The sequence below is a fragment of the Drosophila tropicalis genome, unplaced genomic scaffold (assembly GCF_018151085.1).
Source record: "Drosophila tropicalis isolate 14030-0801.00 unplaced genomic scaffold, ASM1815108v1 contig_859, whole genome shotgun sequence".
Lineage (NCBI taxonomy): Eukaryota > Metazoa > Arthropoda > Insecta > Diptera > Drosophilidae > Drosophila > Drosophila tropicalis.
The window spans coordinates 1,852,739-1,875,582 of NW_027173353.1; the positions used below are offsets into that span (position 1 = coordinate 1,852,739).

The 22,844-nt window shown below is 38.3% G+C and overlaps 1 protein-coding gene across 1 annotated transcript; it reads right to left on the minus strand.

Annotated features, from left to right (window-relative positions):
- Nucleotides 1-475: 475 nt before the first annotated feature.
- Nucleotides 476-18,642, minus strand: opa (odd paired). Its single transcript, XM_068297182.1, has 3 exons — nucleotides 17,247-18,642; nucleotides 1,691-1,860; nucleotides 476-1,559 (listed from the first exon to the last, which is right to left on the minus strand). The coding sequence occupies exons 1-3, from the start codon at nucleotides 18,331-18,333 to the stop codon at nucleotides 810-812; spliced, it is 2,007 nt and encodes a 668-aa protein (XP_068153283.1). The 5' UTR covers nucleotides 18,334-18,642; the 3' UTR covers nucleotides 476-809.
- Between the last annotated feature and the right edge of the window lie 4,202 nt (nucleotides 18,643-22,844).

Sequence of the window (22,844 nt, forward strand, 5' to 3'; positions counted from 1 at the left end):
GCCAATTGTTGTTGTTTTTTTTTTGTACTTGAAAGCTTTTTAGAGATTTTTTTTCAATTTTTTAGGGTTTTTTCTTTTTTGGTTTTTTGTTGGGTCCGTGTGTGTGTGTGTTGGTGTAAAAGTGAAGCAGCATTTTGAAAAAATTTGCTAAATCTTAATGTTTAAATAGGCTTAAGTAAAATATGTTTACACTTATAATTCTTTAATGGATATTTTATACATTTATTTTGTAGTTTACAATTATAATTGTTGGGTTGATTCTTTTCTTGTTTTAAGTTTTAGTTAATTTACTGCATTTTAGTAATTACTTTTAACACTAAACAAAATACAAACATTTAAATAGCAAAAAAATTAGGCAATTTTGTTTGTTAAATCTGAATTATTATATATTTTTTAAATACATCTTCATAATGATCGCAAGAAAAATTAATTGTTATTTCAAGATTTTTGCGTTTGTTTTTAAGTTATTTTTTTTTTTAGATGTGTGTTTTTTTTTTGTTTTTTATATTAACAGCAATTTTTCAATTATCAGGTAAAAAGTTTAAAGTATTTTCTTCAACTTTGAGAAATATTTGGTTTTCACATTGCGCCACTAGGGCCAAATTCTGCAGACGCTGGCAGCAGAACCAATCCAATGAGGCAGAATCCTCGAGGGGTGGCGGGGGCGGCTGATGCGGAGGAGGTGCTGCTGGGACAAGCGGCTGCGTTTGAGATGGCAGTGCTGATAGTGGTGGTGGGGGAGGAGGAGGAGGAGGCGGTGGTGGTGGGGGAAGTGGCGGCTCGGCTTCGGGCCACCAGTTCTCCCACTCTCAATATGCCGTCGCCGCGCCAGGATGCATCAAATGATGATGATGATGATGGTGACCAAAATGATTCAATGGATTCATGGCTGCTTCGGCGGCAGAGGTGGTTGGCGCCGCCGTGTGATACCAATCGCTGGGTGGATGATGCTGGGCCGCCGGATGATAGAGCAAATGATGATTGTGATGCAGCATCGAGGCAGAGGCTGCTGCTGCTGCTCCCGGTGAAGTGGCTGCTGCTGCTGCCGCCTGATGATGATGGTGATGATGATGATGATGCGAGGGCGGTGGTCCCAAGGGAGGTGGCAAATAGGCCGACGAGGCGGCCATTAGCTGCAAGGCAGGTGATGATTTCGATTCGCTTTGATGGGAAGGTAAATGCTGATGTTGTTGCTGATGCTGTTGTTGTTGAAGTTGTTGCTGCTGCTGTTGTTGTTGCTGCTGTTGCTGCTGCTGTTGCTGTTGTTGCAGCAAGTGCGAAGCACTACTACTGGCCGTACTGCTGCTACCACTACTCGAGGCCCCCAAATGTACACTATGCATGGGATTTGGTTCTGATTTAATGGAGTGCGGCGACGATTTAATGCCACTGCCCCCACTGAGGCTGCTGACGCCACTGCTGCTGCCGGCACTGCCATCCAGGCGATTCGACGAAGGCGGGGTCTGAGCACCGCCGGTAATAATGCTCGAACTGGAGCTTTCCTCGCCCTCACTATCATAGCCATGGGATGGTGATTTCTCATCAATGTTGCCATGCACCTGAAGACAGCAAAGCAAAAAAGAGAGGGGAAAAATGTGGTTTTAATGAAATGTTGGCAGATTAAAGTTGTATTCTCAGAAGACTTTCTTTTTATAGGTATGTGTTAAGATGATATTCGTTTTCAACTTACCTTCATATGCTTGCGCAGCGATGAAGGATGTGTATAGGACTTATCACAGCCATTGATGCGACAGTTATAGGGCTTATCCGATGTGTGCACATGCGAGTGCTTCTTGCGATCCGAAGAATTGGCAAATCGACGATCGCAGCCTTCATGTTCGCACTTAAAGGGTTTCTCGCCTGCAAGAAAAGAAGAAAACAAAATGGTTAAAAAACATAATACTATAACTTCTCCTTCCATCGTCCCACATATAAACAATCTCTCTCACACACTCACACACACACACCGAATCAATGGCTATAAATGAGATTATTTATGTGCCATGCATAAAATATATACTATAACAAACAACTAACAGGCCAAAAGAGATGCAGGGATATGGTGAGGGCAGGGCAACGAAATATAAAAGATGACCATTTATGCTCTTACAATATTATTTTTTATGAACTGCCCTGCCCAATACACACACACAATTTAATAAAGGTGGGAAAATGTCTAGGCTCATTTTTATAGAGAAAAAAAAAACGAAAATAGTCGTATAAATTATGCGGGATCAAGTCGTCTCCATTGTTTTCGAAATCGAACAAAGATCGGCATGGGGAACGCTCAAACAGGGACAACAAAAAATTCACCTGTGTCCCCCGAACTGAATGTTGATTGTCCTTTTTTGTTTTCCAAAAAGGTTAAAGTGTGTGCGTAACACCTTTTTCACCAACCAACAATAAAGGCCAACAACAACCTGCCATGGGTTAAATATTAAAGGTTAAGGCCATTTGAAGTGATATTTTATGGCTTATTAGAAAATTATTTGTTAAGCCAAAGGGTACCCAGACAGTCGGTAAAATCCAGATGTAAAGAGATAATATTCAAAAGAGATAAAACATAAATTATCTATATAAATATGTGAAGCAAAGGAATCTCCGATTAACCTATAATTTGCCAAAGGATGGAGATATGAAAAACCAATTATTTATAGAAACTTCTCTAAGAAAATTACGGTTAGCCGAAAAACTGAACAAGTTTTACAAGTTCCCACAAAAGTAAAAGAAACGCCATCAATTTCAATAACCGACACTGCAAAAGCCATTCAAAACGAAAAGCGGAGAAATATCTTGAGTTAAGTCCATTTAGCATATGGCATTTATGTCGCAGATAAGCCTCCATTATATACACCATGGCACACATTCACATCTTTATGACAATTGCGGCTAAGCGGCTCAGTGGTAGATGGGACAACAGTCAACTGGCAACAGGCTGGCAGTGGCAACCCACACACACAACAAGCCAGACCAAAACTGACAACGACCAAAATGATCATAATCACGATCATGCTTGCTGATCATGATCATCATGACAATAATCGAACATTTTCACACCTCGAGCTTAAAGTGAGAGAGAAAAGCTATAGCATCAGAGGGGGGGCTTTTGTATATCCAAATACAAACATACTTATATATACATTTCATGAAAAGGCATACATACCTACAGACAACGCTTAACAAGTTTCAAGCTATTCTATATATATGTATGTAATTTAATACTAATTTATGTGCTTTATTATCATCCATATTTGAATAAGGTCTTTTTGTTGCCTTGTTTCTTGGTTTTGTTTCTCTTGTGTAAGTAATAACTCAAACAATATTCGATTTTCTATTAATTTGTCAAAAACGAACTCATAAATATGCATTATAACTCCACAGTGAAGTGTGTCTGTGTGTGTGTGTGTGTGTGTGAAAGACAAGAGACAGAGGCATTCTCAATTATTTTGACAAGGGGAATTATTTTTGAACGCAAAACAAGCGAAACAAATTCATTTCGGTATGCTATGAATTTTTTGAATTTGTTTTGAGGGGGGCCGGGGAGAAGTTTTGCTAGTACTACACACGTCAAGGTGTCAGCTTATCGCTTGATATTGTAAGATAATCAAAGATAAATCATGAAGCGGCGCCAAATATCGAGTCTCTGGCTTGTCAAAAGGTTAAAACCAATCGCTCATTGGCTACTTAAAGAGTCAAAGGTCAGACGACAAAAGTAAAGAACCAAACAAGCAGTTGATCATGTAATATTAAACATTTTGTAATCATTTTGAAAACTTTTCCATGGCTCTTTAAAGACTAATTAGTTGTTAGGCAGCTGATAAACATACATATGTTTGGTTGCTCACATCATGTGGCGACCTGGTCGGACCTGGCGCTGTGTTTTATCCAGGCGGCGTGTTATCATTCTTATCATTCTGGCGGCAGGAGCAGCTTGTTTTCATGGCAAATACTACCTTGTATATGTGCCCTCTCTCTGCCGATCTAGCTCTCTCCCTACCTTGTCTGTGCTCTATGGATACCTATGTGTATGTATGTATATGTATCCCGCATACCACATATCCACACATCCATCTACAAACATGCATCTCCATCTCCCAGGGCGTTGCGGTCTAAACTCAGCGGGACAAAAAGCAACAACAACATCGGCAACGCGGCACGCGCTGTGGCACAGTCAGAGACCAACCAACAAAAAAAAATACAAAAAATATCATAAGAGACACAACCATAAAGGGTTTGTGTCCTAACTAAAATGCACTAAAGCACATGGAAAAAAAAAGGACATGCATAATTTTCACATTTTAAATTTTGTAAAAAGAAAAAAATGTTTTATTGCTTTAAGTTTTATGTGTTTTTTTTTCTTCTGACCCAAGAAAATGTTTCTAGCCCATTTATAAAATGTCAATTTCAGTTGAACACCCCCACCCAAAAAAAGAAGAAGAAAAAAACGATAGAAAAAAAACATAAGGCAACATAAAAGACATCCAGGGCTTCGGATTCTGCCATTGGCATATACATATATACATATACCCTTTTTACCCTGGCAAGTCGCCACCATGAGACCTTCCTGCCACACTTTACTCCTTCTCCTCTTGGTTCACTCTGTGCCTTTAGCACAAATCCCATTTAGGCTGTGCGAATCGACAAACTTATTTAAATATTTCAATAAAGTAAATCCCAGGACCTCTCTCCTCGTCGTTCCATGGAAGTACATATATAAAAAGTTTTAAGGCAAAGACGGCACACGAGAAGCTTTCAAAATAGGCATTTGCATAAATTTGAGAAACGTTTGGTGTTTTTTTTTGTTTAAAGCCTAAAATAATTGTTAATTTTGAAACGTTTTGGAATTGAAACAGTAGCATGCGAGCAACTGTCATGGCGGCTGGTCTGGTCTGTGTAGGGTGGTTCTTAGTATACTTTTGGGGGTTGTTGGTGTGTGGTTGGCATTGCTTTGTAATCTGTTTTCTCTATGTTTTTGATGTGCGTGGGCAACAGCCAAGAAAGTTGTATGTACATAGGTCTTAATATATACCAAAGTTTATTTATATATACATATATATATGTATATACTTGTGTATATATACAAGTTTTGGCATTTTATGTAACTTTGGTCTCGTTCTCTCCCTTAAGCTCTCTTGCTCTCTCTTGGTAAAGCTTGCTGTCATTTGCAGACAACACGGTCGAGTCGAGTGTCGAGCCGATGATGCCGCCGACGGGTTTTTTTCTCTCTATATTGTTACGGGGTCTCCAACATTTGTCGTTGTCCTTTCGTCCTTATCGTCGTCTGTGAACGTTTGTATTTGTTGTATTTTTGGGTGCTTATTTTGGGGCGTTGTTTGATTATTTTTTTTTCTATTTTCCTTTTGGTGGGTGTAAGGTAAAAGGACTTTGGCAAATATTTCTCTTTTTGGGCGTATCCTCTCCTCTTAGAAATACAAAATTTGAGTCTACTACATATTTCATAAGTGCTTTAGCTGAGAGGGGAGGGGAGGGGAATGATGATGATGACGTTATATTTGCAATATGTTTCTTGGATTTTTTTATCAGGCCATGTTAAAGGGGATTTAGAATGAGTGTAATTAAATAGAGTTAGGGGTAATATGAAATATACATCCAATATTAAATGGGACAAAAGAAAATGTGTTTAAAGACAGCTTTTAATACAAATTTTAAATAAACATTATATTACGAAGTATTCCAAGTACCATGCTAGGCATCGATTTAAGTATGGCCTTTGCTTTGGTATAAAAAAAAAAAACCAAAATGGAAGGATCTGACCAAAAAGTAAATTGCATTTTTGAAGCCAACTCTCGACAAGGAAGCAACAGGAGAGTTTAATCATGCTAACTCTTTCCCACCCATTCACTCACTCCTTTTGGGTTCGTTCATTCTGTCTTTGTGCTGGATCTGAAACGCAAATTAAGCATCCATTGACAGTCGCTGATTAATTGAACTGAATCAGGTTTTTAATTTTCAGCCAGCAGAAAAAAAAAGAAGCTGAAAAATAACATATTTTATATGGCAATGTCGCTGAATGACAGTGGCATATTAAATGCATTTTAAAAATGGAATAAAAATGGAATTATTAAAAGACATTCGCGCCTTTGTTAGCAGAGAGAAGCCAAGAGAGAGAGAGAGAGAAAAGGTGAGGAATACCTATAGAAAGAGAAGCAGAGAATGAGGAAGAGAGAGATGGAATACGCTTGAATGATTTAATTGCTGCTAAATAATTACCCTGCTAAATATTTATTGCCCGCTTGAGAGGACAAACTCGCCCTTAGCCCTTAGCAAGGACAAATGAATAGTGAGAGAAAGAAAAAGAACGAGATGAAATGACAGGGAAGCAAAATGGGGATGAGGATGAGCGGATGAGACTATAGCAGGGGCATCATCATCGCTCATGTGTCAACAACATGCAATGCGATATGATTATTATTATCTAACAATACAATAACAAACAGCTACTTTTTGCCTGCCTGCCTCACTCACTCTCTCTCTCCCTGTCTGTCTGTCTATCTATCCTTCTCTTTCACTCATTTGGGTTGTTGGCACTCTCAAAAAATCCTGAACTAAAACCAAAACTGCATGGCATTGTATCTATATCTGTGACTGTGTCTGTTTGTTTGGTATACTTTTTGTCGCTTCTTCCCATTGAGTTCTTTTGAGTCCTTTTGTTTTGAAGTAAAGCCGGAAAAAAGCCAAACCCCGATTTCCTGGCGGTTTACATTTCAATGGGCAATTTTTGTATCTCTCTCCCCTTAGGGTATTGGGTTTTTCCTTTTCTTTTCCCTCTTGCTTGCAAATAGAGGGGGCAGTGACTGCTCTTGATGATAGGTAAACCATCGGTGAAACAGTAAAAAGCAGGTGAAGGTATTACAAGAAGGTCACGTGACAGTTTTCGAAGATTAGCCAACAGCCAATACAAAATAGGAAATGAAAGAATTTTTGATACCCAAATGATTATTTAATTTTTATAAATTGTCAACTGTCGTTTATCATCTATACCTAATTTTATTTTTGCCTATATTCCAAAGTAGTTCCCTGATATCCTTTACAGTTTTGTCTATGAATATTTATAACGTTTGTCTGCATTTGATGACCAAATTAATGGCAGACAACTTCTTCTCCATCATCTACTTTGACTGCAACTGGCATCATAATAAGAATAATAATAATAATAACAATAATGATAATAAAATAATAATTTAAATGCAATGAATTCTGCTTGTCAACAGCAAAAGCAACACTCAGTCCCCGGCCAGTAGCAGCTTCAGCATCATCCTCATCCTCATCATCGTAATCATCGTCCTCGTTCTCATCGTCAGTTTTGAGAATTTTGCACCCCTTAAAAAAAGGAATGGTTACCTATTTTGGGTCGCCTTTCTATTATTCATTGTTTTGTATTTGTTTTTGTTTGACAAAAACCATCGTTGAGTGAATTGCGCAACGACGTTTTGTGATGATTTATGATTTTTGCATCCCTCCCCTAGAAAGATGATGATGATGATGCTGATGCTGACCCATACCCCTCAACAAAATTCACAGTCCCAGTCATTGCCCTGACACAATCCTCACATAATTTTTGCTATTTGTTTGCCAGCTCTGGCACTCCGTTTTGCGCCTGTCAAGTGATACGTTAATAATTGACATTGGGGTCAGTTTTTCAAAGTCTGCGGTTTATTGTAGCCAAAATATTTAAGTAGCGAACCGTCTTTATGTATATATATCTACCTCAGATTGTATATACATAGATATATGACAATACAGTAAACCAAATTTTACACTTGACTGAAGTTTGAGTTTCTAGGGTTTGAGTTGGATTTGTGAGGCTAATGAGTTTGCCAGCGAAGGACTGGCTGTAAGTGATGATTCAAATGAGACAAAGAGGCAGTTAAATAGATTTTGAAACATTTAATTTCAAGCTCCATTATATAGTTTAATAAAACTTCTTACAAAAGTAAGTCTTCAGTTTATTTCTTGGAGCTTTCAACATCATCTTGCTTATGCTGCACATGGCGTATACGCAATATACCACATACATATCAATATAGTAATGCTCTATGTGTATGTATCTACACACAGACAACTAGCAGAGCTATTAGTAAAACAATGACAGCAACAGCCTTGCTGTACATGAATACAAGATCCATACATGGAGCCCAGTTTTATCTGCCAGCTCTATGCATTTTGCTATGCTGTGTGTGTGTGTTTTTTTATGTGTTCCTTTTTTTGCCCCGTTCCGCCACCTCCACCTCATTTGTACAAATTTTTCGACAAGTTTGCCAGGCCAACGTACAACTAACGCCTTTAACATATTCGAGGTGTGTTTGTATATACATACATACATAGAAACTCGTACATTTTCTCTACCTACATGGGAGAACCTAAGCCAACGACTTGCATTCAAATTGCATTTACTACCAGAGCAGAGAAAAAATTTTCCAGACGACGACGATGACGATGGCTACAAGGACTGACAAGGGAAACCCAGTTAGAGACTGATTCGGGCTGGTAACATGTATGTAAATCTGTTGTACATTAGGGTTGGGCTTAGTTATGAAACATTAAATTTGCTGAACTAATCATTAACATTAACTAAATGATTTTTATTGACATTGAAATAACTATAAAAGTAGAGTTAAAAACTTTAGACATTATTGCTAAAAAGAAAACTAATAGGAATTAGCATAGTCATGTGTATGCTAATTGATTAGTTAGTGGCAAGAATCGAAGTATGTATATGGAATACATTTTTCCAAAACGCACTCGAATGACAAACGAAGCGTAGACAATAAGTAAAAGTAGGATTAAGCCTATTGTCTAGACCCAAAATGCATACAAACAAGGCCAATGGCCCGATGGGTGAGGGGAAAAATGTTGTAACTGTAGCTCTAAGGATTAGCCAAAAGACCTTAGCTCAGAGAGCAGCTGAGAACCTCATGAATGAGTGAAGTTCTTGTAGGAAATTGCAAACACTTCTTTTTTTTTTTTTTCTTTGCCCCAGTGGAAGGCCAGGCCAATCCACAACAAAGCCGTTAGGGCCGGCATTGGGATTGTTGGTGTTGTTTGTTGTTTGTCATAGTTGTTTGTCGGCCTACACTCTCAACACTCTCAAAGAGGTGTTGCTTTGTGATACGAAAGGGAACAGCAGATATAGATATCTGTAGGTATTGTAAGAAACACATGTACATACACAGATCTTGCCCATTGAGGCATTCAGCCTGATTTTTTGCTTTTTAGCGCTCCTTAAGATTTTAATCTGTCCCCTCTTATCTGAAGGAGGTTGCCGCTTGTCGATCATTTCGTATTCTTCGCTGAGTTCGCTGAGTTCTATCAAGTAGAAAATCTTTTCGGTTGTTTGTCAGGAAATTAAAATGTCATCAAGATTGTCATCATTTGGTTATACGATGTGACAACAACCAAAATTGAGATTCGGTTTGACTTTGTCTTTCTCTCTTATCTCAAATGGTTTGTTCATGCTTAAATGTTGTCAAATTTAACAAGATTTTGATGGTTAAATGATAAGTATCTCTCAGAATAGTTGAGAGTGAGAGAAATTCTATAACTTGTGATCGAAATGATTATGTACTTAATATTATTGCTTAGTGAACACATCAAAATATCTAACAAAATTGCATTTATGTAGATTCTAAAAAAAAGTATCAATTTTAAATATATTTATCACACCCTGAGAACATGTAGAGTAAAAGTATCACATCTCCCATATACATACATACATACATATGCATGTAGGTATATGTGATTTGGTCTTTATATCGATTTACAGTTGAATAAACCCTCCAGCCAAAACACTTTGTTTTCTTGGTTTGATTCTGGTGCGAAATTTGAGCATGCTGAGAAAATGAGTGGAAGTGAAACGCGTGTATCCAAAAGAGACACAATACCAAAGTACACGGTAGCTGGCCAAAACGAGGCTATGCGTCATAGGGCCTCTCAGCCGTCATCTCTGTGGCTCTCTGTGTGTGTGTCTGTCTGTGTGTAATTTTAGCCAAATAAAAACTTAGATAGTTGGCCACAACTGTCACCGCATTTGACAGCCGCTTGTCATCTATGGCAACTACAATGTGCCTCTAATTACTTTGGACAATGTTTTTACAATAAATTGCGTTTGCCATTTGGGTTAAAATCACAATCACAATTTTATGCTTAAATAAATGCCGAGGCGTTGGTGTGTTACAAATTTATCCATCCAAATGCAAAGGCAAAAAAAGACCCAACCAAAAACAAAGATTCAGATACATAAGCTGATTTGACAAGCACACGCTTATAGATGGGGGATCATACAACCGATCATATATTATTATATACATATCTCTCTTTCACTCTCTGTCTTTTGGTTTGTGTTTTTTTGTTGTTGGCCTTAAATATTTTTAATATGAATGATGAAAACATTCTGGTTCCTGTTCAACAATAATACGCTTTGATATACAAAGAGTTTGTTGACTATGGTTAAATATTTTGCATAATTGGTTTATAATTACTTAATAAATGGGTATTTAATATACATAAAGTTGTGCAAAAGAGTCTTAAAGGTAAAACGAATCCATGATAGATAGATAAAATATCATCTTTGGTTTTGTACATAAGAAAGTTATACCAAATATTCCAATCAATCAATTTTTCTTCTGTAATTTGTACTTAAATTTAGATTATTCTATCTATTTAAGAGCATTCCCTGTTCACTTTTAATTCTTTATATGGCATTCCTGTTTCTGTGAGAGTCTTTAATTTTATTTCTGTTTCTGTGTTTTTTTTTCTCTTCTGCTTTATGTCGTTGTCTTTTTACGCTTCTTTTTTTGGCTGTTTAACATTTTTGCCCATATGAATAATGATTTCATTTTTCCCATAAGCTAATTTATACAAGTGGGGCAAAATGCTGGACACTGCCAGAGTTGGGGCCCTTGCCGCGATTTAGAGGATTAGTCTCAGGCCTTGGCTTTTCATAATTCTCAAAAAAACAGAGGGAAAAAAAAACAGCCAGAAGACGACCCAGAGCTCTGGGTCCACCCCGAAGACCAGAAACTTGCTCCTATCTACCTGTGAGTCGCCTCTTCAGGCTGGGGCATCGTGCATATAAAAAATATGCAAGATGACAGTTTAATTTTATGGTTTGTCTGCTGCTGATCAGTTCTTTATGCGTTGAAATTTTATTTTATATATCCCCTCGGCCTCCTCCTGCCACCATTCGCCAGTTGCCTCTGTCTCCATTGCTCTCCTCAGTTCACACTCGTTTTGCTCCTTTTTTTGTTTGGAGGATATCAAAAGGAATTTTTTCGAGAACGTGGCTACTTTTTCTGTGTTGGATTTAAGGAATTTAATTAATTTAACCGCGACGACTCCTATGACAAATGGGGCGTGGCCTAAGCGCTTAGGAATTGAAAATTGCCGAAATGTGTTTTTTTTGGTTTGTTTGTTGCCCCAAAAATATTTCAAATGTGTGCTAACGGAAAGAAGCAAGTAAAAACAAGAGAAACACGAAAAAATAAAAGTATGGCTGATATAAACCATTCATTTATTTAAAGCAGCTTATGTCATAGAGCGTAAGAGAGAAGGAGGGAGAGATCCCCGATCCCTGTTCCATATCCATCAGTTCTTGTATTATGCAACAACTAAACAAAATGGCTACACTTAGCTAATAGATCCACTTGGCTGAAGCTACGCTTCAGAAAAGGGTTGTGTCAAAACTAACCCCTGCAGTGTTTCCTACATTTTTTCTTGTTATAAAATAAAATGAAATTATAATACCTCACACACACACTCACACACACACATTCTGTGTATATAAAATTGTTTTGACATTTTTCAAAATGCATGGCATAGTTTTTTTTTTTTTTTTTTTTTGAATAGAACGAAAGAGAATGCAATCAACCCCTCGTTTAGTTTAAGTAGCGTAACGCAACGTAACGGGTGGATTTTATCTATTATATAGAAAGACTACTTAGACAGGAACCGCGACAGGGTGAAACAGTGAGAAAGAGAGCGAAGGAAGGGTGCTATAGTTCTCTAAACTGGAGGGTGGGCACTCTAATTATAATGGGTGCATTTGCTAGATTATTAATGAATATGCATATAGGTGGACTAGACACATATGTATGTATGTATGGGTGGGACTCTGTCAAGGAGTATGGATTGGAATGGGTATCCAGCTAAGAATTGTTAATTAAAAACAAAGATTTGAGAAGCTTTAATGAGTAATTCGAACTATTGGAAAACACTTTGCTGATAAAGGCTCTAAAACTCAATCGAAAAATCACTTTAAGAAATGTTTAAGAAATGTAAATTTCTTGCAGTTCATCGAGTTCTACATTACTTTATTCTCATTCCCATTTCACTTGCAGCACTTCTATAGGTAAAAGTTCAACAAATCCAGAGCAACTTTGAGCAAGTCTTGGGCCCCCAGGGCCAATAAATTTTGCAACCACATTCAAGCTGTCAAATACTTTTGGTGGGCAACTTTTTTACTTACTTTTGGTCACGCAATAAATCTGCAATCATATATTTTTGTTTCAGTTTTTTGCACTTTTCTCCTCTCGTACCTTAAGTGAGTGTGACGAATGCCGAACATCATGTTCGAAAATTCCATCAAATTTTTGACAAACAAGCCCACACGACGGGGCAGGCTAATTAAAATGACACCAAAAATTTCCACAATTTTAACGTTAAAATGTATTTGTCATTAGCATCTCAGTTAAGGCGAATAGATATGGCCAACAGATAGATAGAGAGCAGCAAATAACCAACAGGAGAGATAGAGAGAGAGAGAGAGATAGAGAGAGCGAAAGGGAACGAACGAGAACTGTGAGCGTAACTAATTGATTTTCAGTTTGGAAGGAGAGCACACACCACATGAGGCATCTCGCCAGGACGAGGACACAGCTACGACCAGGACCCGATACCCAGGACCAGTGTTAGTACTGATGTGCTCAGGTAGTAGTATAGGTAATCAGTTTGAACACATCGCAGGTTTTTTTCTCTTGCTTCTACCCCATTGTTCTGGCCAATACAAATTCTGAGAAGTAAACAGTCAAACAAAAAGTTATTTTTGTTCGACTGTCTCAGTTCAATTTTGTTGTTTTCGCTGTTTGAAAATCGTTGAACCCGCAATAAAGTCATCAATCATTGACATTTTGCCAAAAAAAAAAAAAAAAAAGGAAAACAACCCAAAAACAACTCACATTTCTCAATGTTTGAGTTTTGGTATTTTGAAAAATTATGCTTTTGGCGCCAAGTTAGCAACACGATGAATGCTAATATAAGATATTAAAACTTAGTATTTTAAATATTTCTAACTTCATTGCAATTGAGTTTCTAAAGAGAACCCATGAATGTTTCAATGGGAAATTTTAAACCCAACTTCCCTAGACATTATAATGAGAATATATCAGATAGCTGTTAACTAGTCTTGGTAACTGTAAACTAGCCATAAGCAGATATGTGTTTGGCCAACAGAAACAGCATTAAATCATCTAGAAAATAAGTATGAAAAAAGGAGTCGAGAAATGCCATAAAACGTGACGCTCTAGGAAGTGGGAGAAGTGAATCAGAGTCCATAAAAGACTCATTAAAAAAACACTTGCACCCAATTAAACCAAGTAGAGAGAGAAGTGGGAATAAAATGGCACAGCTCTGGCTAAGTACAGCAAGCTAATCAAACACGGCTCCTCCGTTACCATCGTCATCATCATCGTTGTCGTCGTGGTCGACCCCAGGACACAATGTTGAATGCTGAACTTTACCCGAGCATAATTGCACAACAACAGCAGCAGCAGCAACAGCAGCAGGAGTAGGAACAACAACAAAAATAAGGAAAAGTGGCAACGAGTGGCCGTTTCTGCTGCACTTGTTTCTCCATCCAACCAAAGGAGCAACATAAACATAATGAGGCATGCCCCGCAAAGTATTCACTGACTGAAAACTAACCACAAAGTTGTTGCCAGCAGCAGCAGTCACATCCTCCATTTTGTTTTTCCTGGACTTTACGGCCAGTGTTGTAGGTGTTAATGAATAAAGTTGTTTGTGGTCTCTAGCCAAAATGAAAAATAAGGACAAAAACATAAAGTGTAGAAACCAACAATAACCACATACAATGATAAACGCCATTCATCCACAGCATGGGCGACAGCACCAACAAACTGAGCCTGGTCATCCAGGCAAGGTGTCATCATCTGAATCCCCAACAGCACGAAGCATGCAACAGCAACAACAACAATGAGGCAGACAAACGTTGATTGTATTTTGTGTATGTACATGAAGCTCTCCATTGAAGAGACATTCTGGTTTATTGCAGACTAACATTTTTTTTTTGACATCAGTAGCAGGAAACAAGTGCAAAAGTTAATATAGATAAGAAAGACAGGACTACAGATAGGAGTAAAGTTAAAAGTTTTAGAAGAAAATCGTAGCTTCATTCACACTCCAATCCATGAAGCCCCATTTCACTCTACAGGAAAAAAGTTTGAATGAAAAAATGTTGCATAAAAAATAAACTAAGCTGCATATTAATGATAATGATGCGTTCTTTTATGGTTTACTGGCTCATCCATGCTTGGCTCATTAAGAACCGGAATGGGCAAACATTAAAATCAATTAAACCGACAACAACCAACGGCAACATCATCAACAAAACAAGACATAATAATTGCTTTAAAATTGCTCTACTCGTTTTAATAAAAAAAATAAAAAAAAAGCTTTCAACAAACGACAGGCCAAAACAATTGAAGAGCTAACAAAATGAGAAAGACCACAACAGAATTGAGTTGGTCCCTGTACAACAGGGCGTATGATTTGTGGCGGGTGTGCGGAGAGAGCGAGAGAGAAGAGCCATTATCCTGGTTTGGCAGGCCTTCGTTTATTAAAAGCCATAGCCAGCGAATGGACAAGTATCAGAGGCAGGAGGAGAAGAAGAAGCTATGCTAGACAGCACGTACTACGCATCATAATAAAAAGAGAAGAGAGATAGATAGATGAAAAGAGGATGAGAAAGAGATAGCAACAGAGTGTAAGCCAATTCACAAAATGGCGTTTTTGGTATATTTTACGCATTTTGTTTTGCTTTAATTTTAGCTTTCCATTTTCCACTTTTTCTCCCTATCTCCCTGTCCCTCACTCTGTTGTTATTTTTTCCTGCGTGGGCTTTAACAAGTTTTTCATTTTGTTGCTGCTGCTGCTGCTGCTGCTGCTGCTGTTGTCGTTGTTGTTGTTGTTGTTGGGGATTTGTGGCATAGCCGTAAATAGTCGTATTTTATATAAATTGAATTAAAATGTTTGAGTTGCTTTTTAGTCAAAAGCTGTTTCAAATGTTTAATAACACAGCCAACAAAGTTCCCATTAAGTTAAGCCGCATTTTCAATACCCTCTTGAAAGATTATTAATGGCTAGTATATCGTTTTATGAAACACAAATGAACATATTCATAAGGTATAAGGTAATTTCTAATAACATATATAAACTCCCCCCAGACAGAGTACAACAAAAATACTCAATCTCAATCTGTTTTCTCTATATCTCTAGAATGAAATTCTGATTGTATTTTTGGTCTTTAATGAGCTTGAAATTTCTTTTGCCTACTCATTGAATGGTAATTAAAATGTTTCAATGTATTTCTTTTTTTCTTTTTTGGCAGCCGCCATTTTTGACTAATTTCATTTGTTTTGTTCTCTTTGGTTTGTTGTTCATTGGAATGATAAGGCAAAAATATGATTTTTGATTGGTCGATTTACAAATTACAAGACTCGGAGATGAGATTTTTGTTTCTTTATGTGAAATGTTTTCTTCCTTTTTTTGAACTAACCGACTGTCGAGGGCAACTACACAACTTCATTAGAGTCTCGGGCCTTTAACCTCTGCCAACCACTTGACTTGAGCTCCTGCTCCCTTCCTTCTGAGGGGGTTTTTCCACTTATATAAATCAAAATTCAATCAGCATCCTCTCTTTAGTTTGGTGTTTATTTTTGTTTTTCTCTATTACATTGACACAAACACACAGCACATACACTTAAGCGCACACACACACATATACACACATAGCCAGTGTGTTGACACGTGTCAAAACTTCCGTTTGTAATCGCACGGAAATACTTCTTGCCACTTCGTGAATTGCACTCCAAAAATCCTCAGAAAATCAAAAACTGGGGTAAAATCAAAACCAACCTAAATCGAAAAACAACCAACAGAGCAAAAGGGACAGAAAGACCAAGAGACTGAAAGAGAAAGAGTGGCAATGAGATCTGGATCTAAGCCATGGTACATTAAACTTTTGATTTAGTTTATGCAAAAATCGTTGGGTTTGCTTATGCGCAAGTTATTTATGAGCTGGTTTCGGTATTTCGGGTGTTTAGATAGATAGGCCATTAAGAGGATGAGCTGACAACGAAGTTGGGAATGAGAATGGAGTTTAAGCTGGAGAGAAACAAGAATCGTTTTTATGACTTGACGAGGTGAGAGTAAAAGTATGTATATACAAGAGATTTAAAAGATTTAGACTCATTTTTCAAACGTTTTCTTAGTAATAAGAAATATGTATAGACATCCTAACTAATTTGGACATCAGTTTTAATACAAAAGTCTATACAATCTCAAAAGTAATTAGTTATATTTAACATCTACAAACAAATATTAAATATTTAATTCTTTTATGTCATATATAACCAATATAATTCCCTGATTTTAGTTTATCCTTTCGTAAAAAGGATAACAGGGGAAACTGTTGTCTTCTATAATATTTATTATTAAGCCCATTTATATAATAAATACTTAGTAAAGATTTAAATTAAGAGGAAAGAACATTATTTTCAAAGTTTTTGAGTTTTTAAAAGGGTTTTTTTAGTTTGAATTGAAGATATTTCACATTCATTTTGAGTACAACAAAAATACTTGTTTAGATATTTCGAATACTCTAGTACAAAGAACATAAATTTAAGAGAGATTTGTGTTATCCAAAAGTCAAAGTCGAAGTTAAAGTCAAGCTGGAGTTAAGTCTAAGGGAAAGAGGACAAATAACTTTAAAGAGATTACGCTGGACAACTGTTTGAAAGGGTTTTCACAGATGATGTCAGGTAAGCGGCTAAGCCAGGTATACAAGGTGTGTAGTGTGGGTGTGGACATGGCTAGGCGTTGCACCGACTTTGCCAGCTCCCGCCTCTTTTCCAGGGATTTACCCGAAAACAATGAAGGGTTAAACCCAATTCCATGTCGACTGACTATTTTGTGGATGCAACTGACTGACTTACCCGTATGCGTTCGCTTGTGTATTTTAAGATTCTCGCTGCGGGCAAACACCTTGCCGCAACCGGGATGTGGACAGGCAAACGGTTTCTCTCCGGTATGGACGCGTATGTGATTGACCAATTTGTATTTGGCCTTGAAGGGACGACCATTGCGCGAGCAACCAATCCAGAAGCAGGCATGAGTGGTGCATTCGGGTCCACCGACATGCTCCACCGTTAAGTGGGTGACAATCTCATGCATGGAGTGAAAGATTTTATTGCAAGTCTTGCGACTGGCCGTCTGTATCAAGCCCGGCTGATCGGGATCGATCCATAGACACTGCATTTCCTGTTTAATGCCCGACGATGCGGAGGCTGGCTGATGACGCATATATCGCAGAAAGGCTCCAGCACCAGCTGGATGCATTGCGGCTGCCGCTGACATGGCGTGATGCGGATGATGTGCCGCTGCAGCGGCGGCCACATGATGGTGGGCAGCGGCCGCATGTACCGACGGGAAATTGGTATGATGTTGATACGGATGTGTGGCATAATCGTGGGCCATACCCATACGCATCTGATGCTGATGATGATGCGCTGCAGCCGCCGCATGATGATGACTATGAAACGGATGTTGGCCAAAAGTCGAACTCAATTCGGCTGCCTGTGTGGGAAAACTGGAGAAGAGCATAGAGTCGGCAGCCGCTGCAGCGGCGGCAGCATTTGTCGGCTGAGTTCCGCCAGTTACGGCGGCGGCAGCAGCAGTATAGTCCGTCTCCCGTCGACCCAGAAGGAAATCTCGTGAGGCATAGGAATTGAAGTGACCATAGGTGGAGTTCTGATAAGCGGCAGATGATGACAGGACTGTGGAATCGGAGATGCCGGTGACCTCCAGTTGGCTTTGGGTTTGTTGCTGCTGTTGCTGTTGTTGTTGCTGCTGCTGTTGTTGCTGTTGCTGCTGCTGTTGCTGCTGTTGTTGTTGCTGCTGCTGTTGCTGTTGCTGCTGGTCATTGCCATTCAATTCGTGTTGCTGCTGATGATTGGGCGACATGCGTAGCCCATAGCTGGCCAAATGATGCTGCGTTGGCTCTATAAAGGCATTCATCATCATTTTGGAAAATTGTTTGGAAGTTTTTCAAGTTTTTTGTTTGGGTTAGAAGTTTTTTTTTTTGTTTAGAATTTATATAACTTTTGTTTGTTTCAGGCCAAAGCCCATCACCATTTCACGTCACTAAGCTTCTTCAATGATTTTTCTTTTTCTCGTTTGATATATTACAAATATTTTTGTATGAAACAATATTTTTATATGTTAGAATTTTTCTATAATTTGTAATTTGTTTGGACACACGCGCGCGCTTTTCCGTCGTTAGTTTTTCCCTACTTTAGTCTTTGACTCCCGCACAGCAAGACTTTACGTTCCAAGATGCGCAGCAGGACTGAAAATTGTTCGAAATTTCAATCAAGCAGCTCAAGCGTCAAGCAGCAAGCAGCGGGCGCTCCTGAAATTCTAACTCCGATCGTTTGTGTGTGCGTGTGTGTGTATGTAAGTGGCAGTGCTCACATATCCACCTTCTTTCCCTGTTACCGGCGGACTGAATTGCCCAAGTGAGAACGAGTCGGCTATCTGCGCATACCTCGAGAAATTCACCTCACTGTGGTGTATTCCTCTTACCCACACGATTGGGCTCTATCTATGTGACTTTCACATAAGTGCAACAGAGCTGGCCTATAGAAAATGGCTGCCCTCGTGCCATCTCTGCGCCAAGTGTGAGCAGAACAGCTAGTGTTTGGCTAGTGGAAATCCAATTGGATTTCGGTGGGAACCGGTTTTGTTTGAATTTCGTATACGACTTATTTCTTTTGGTCTTGTTTCCCTTGGTATTGGTGGTGGGCGTCATGCGCCTGTGCCTTGTGGCCCGAAAGCTGTCATTGGATGTTGGCTCTTCGTTTTGGTTTTATTTTCCTTCGTTTTGGCCAACCAATTGAAAGAGCTTTTTCGCTTGCCACTCGAAAGTGCACCAATTTTTCATAGTCACTTTTGTTGATTTCTGATTTCTGTGTTTGTTTTACATTTTTCTCGCATTCCCATTTTCATGTTGGCTGTCAGTTTTATCAAATTAGTTGTTTATTTTATTGATTTTAATGATATTAGCCATGCCTTTTGGTTTTGGCTCCTTTGTTTATTTGGTTTGAAATGAAAAACGTTTGCGTAATGAAGACATAAATTTTCATTAACCTCTGCTCTCGGCTTTATTGGGAATATGTTTTCTATTCAATTTATGGAATTCGAAATAATCAAAACAATAGAAAAACTGATTGGCATCGTGTGGGAATTAATTAAATTGTTTTAAAATATTATCATTGCAATGGTTTCAAAGTCAAAAATATAATTTTATTCAAATATTTCAAATTCAGTCTTCAATAAATATATCAAGCTTATAATATCTTTCAAAGAGTTCATAAATGTGCATAGATGAGAACCCATAATGGCCATCAATGGGAACATCAACTAAATTGTTGTCAATTTTAGAATGCAATTAAAATTTGTGACATTAAAGTGTCAATGGCCAATGGCCATCAGAATAAAACAAGTTGCAATCGAGAGAGACTATTAAAATGTCAAAACAACCCGGCAACGGGTTTGCCATTTTGGGAATTGGCCAAAGAACCATAAAAAACCAAATTGTTGCCCATCCCGCAGAGCATCAACAACAAATGTCATTCGAAATGAAGCCATTGCTCCACATAGCCAGGAGGGGAGTCGGAATCTGGTCGGCGCTGGAGATGGAGACAAAGTTGGAGTTGCTTGTTTGCTGCTTGGAGTAGCCAGCTTTCGCCACATGATCAAAATGCTGATGATAATGATGGCAATGAGGATGATGATGGAGATGCCAAGTGGATTTCTAGCACATCGCATAAATAATGCATTCGAGAGGCACTTGAGAAAAATTAGAAAAACTGCAAAGAATATTTTTCTTTCATTCTCCTGCAGATTCCCTCCGCTTCCGCAAACAACAAGCAACAAATTAGAAATGTAAAATCAGAAAATAAACATTAGAAAGATGGCCCAGCAGGTTGCTTAACTGAAAAAAAACTAAAACAGATGCATACTGGTCTAATCGACCAAAATATGCCCGAGGAATATGGCCAAGACATGAGGTTAATCAGAGTGGGCGTGTACCATTGCCCGCCCATAATGGACTCGTGTCAAAGTCGAACCTAGAACCTGGAATGCTACCTTGCCTCGCTTTGCCTCGTCTTTGGCACATGCCGCGCTCACAGCGGTGGACAGGTCTGCGCCTGGGGTTTTGCTCAAGTGTCGCTTTGGGTATACACGAAACCAACCAAACGACCGACCAACCGACCATCCAACCAACCTAATACACAAAATGTATATGTATCAAGTGAATGAGAGAAAGAGAAGTAAAAGCGTGGGAGTATTTCGGCAACAAGTAAGTGTAATTGATCTAAACAGTGCGCGTCTTAACTATGAGAAATTGTCTAGAAGGTTAACATTAATTTTACAAGTATTCCCATCAAACATCAACAGAATTCTTTACTTAAAAATGATCGTAGTAATTTGATAAAGAAGTAAAGAATCCTCAAAAGATCTTCTACAAGCTTTTTTTCATTCTTAACTTGGCATAAAAAAACTCTTTTTAGGGATCTCTGATTTTGAATTCAATTACCTGAATGAATTCAAAATCATTTACTTAATAAAAATAATCTATATCATATAAACTTGATGAAGAAACATGAACTCTGAACTGAAACAGGTAACAGCCAAAAAGTCAACCTTGCAATTTTTAACCATAATTGAGAAAGCCGCAAGCAAAAAATTTAAACAAAGGGAAATTGCACATATTTAAGTGCTCATCCGGGGCGTGATAATACGCAACAGTGCCGGAAAATGTGAGGATTGCAAAACGCAGCTTATAAAGTCAATTTTTTTATGACCATCATTGGCAACCGGAACAGCACGGACACCGGGACAGAAGAACACGCACGTTGCGCACACACAGAGCAAGGATCGGGCCCATATACAGGAATTCCACGGCAATGGTTGGAAGGAAAAAAAAAACATTTTGGGAAAATTATATGCATCATAAAGATTTTGCTGGAGTTTTTCCTGGCAAAATGACAAAAGGCATTCATATACGATTTCCTTTTTCTTTTCTGCAACTTTTTTTCAAACGAATCATAAACCCAAAAAAGAAGTGTGTGTGAGGGAGTGAGGCAGGATGAGAGACAAGGTCGTGGCAATCATAAATATTGACATGTCATAAAAATCAAGGTGAAGATACAACACCAGCAAACTAACATCCTCACATCCTTTTTCCGCAAAGCACTTTTCCATTGAATATCCTCTCTCGTCTCGTATATCTTTCGAAAGGGACCTTGAAACTTTTATGGCCAGCAGTTAGTAGAGATATCTGATGATGAATTTTGCAGGTATATCACAGAGTCAAGCCGTTTGGCCAAGTCAGTCAACTTTTCTTCAACGTCGATATGTGTTGTTGTCGTTGTTGTTGTTGGTTTTTTCTCTCGTTTTTGGGCATTGGTTTGATTTATGAGCTGTTAGTCCAACCGATTCAATTTTCATTCGAATTTCTGACTGCAACGAACTGTTCAAACAGTTCGAACTGTGACTGTGGCATTCTCGTTTTTCTTTCTATTCTCGGATTGTAAATTATGCAGATGCCCCTTAGGTGACGTCCTCAACATCTCTCGAGTCAAGTTGTTTTTGTGGGCGTTTCGTGTCCAGAGATTCACTTCTCCTTACCTGCGCTAACTATGCTCAGGTAGAGTGGCCGGGGGCGTAACAGTTCTTTGCCCTAAAACTGCACTTTAACTCTTTTGAGGCCAATTATATGCCCATGTTTGACCACTTCTGGTTAAATAGTTTAGTTTTCATTACACAGCCCTATGACTGTGACTTTTTACCCGAAAAAATAAACAAACAGAAAGAGAAAACCAAGACCAAGGTAAAGGATTCTTTACCAAATGGCTAACATTTTTATGCTCCGAATTCCCAGCAAATTGTAGCAAAAAAATATCATAATGACAACAAATTTTGTGTTCATTTACAGTTCCATAAAAAAAAATGTCATATTTCTAGGTTAACATGTTCAAGGTAAACGATAGAAACTACAAAGTTTAGATATTGACAATGTTTAGTTATTACTTGAAAATGCATATCATTCAGTTACAGTGGGAGTGGAAAGTTTCTCCCCATTTCCTTCAAACTAATAACTAACACACTTCGAAGTTAAAATCCTTGATGTTGATCCAAAGGAAACTCAGGGCTACCATAAAAATATTCGTATTTACTTGATAAGTAGAATCATAAGTTCGCTCAATCTGTGTCTATATTTATGGCCAGCAATTTCTATAAATCTTTTTGTTTAATGTATTTGCAGAAATGTAAATTTATGTGCAAGGTCGTGGATGGTTGGCAGCAAATTTTGTTCTCTATGTGGCGCTACTTTTAATTAATTGTTAATTATGGAGTCCTCCCTTCCTTTTTGGCTAGATGAACACAAAAAATATCTCTAGCTGCCAGTCCTTCTGGTCTCTGCCACCGTTGTGGAGTTGCCGCCACCGCCCACCCAGTCCCCGCTG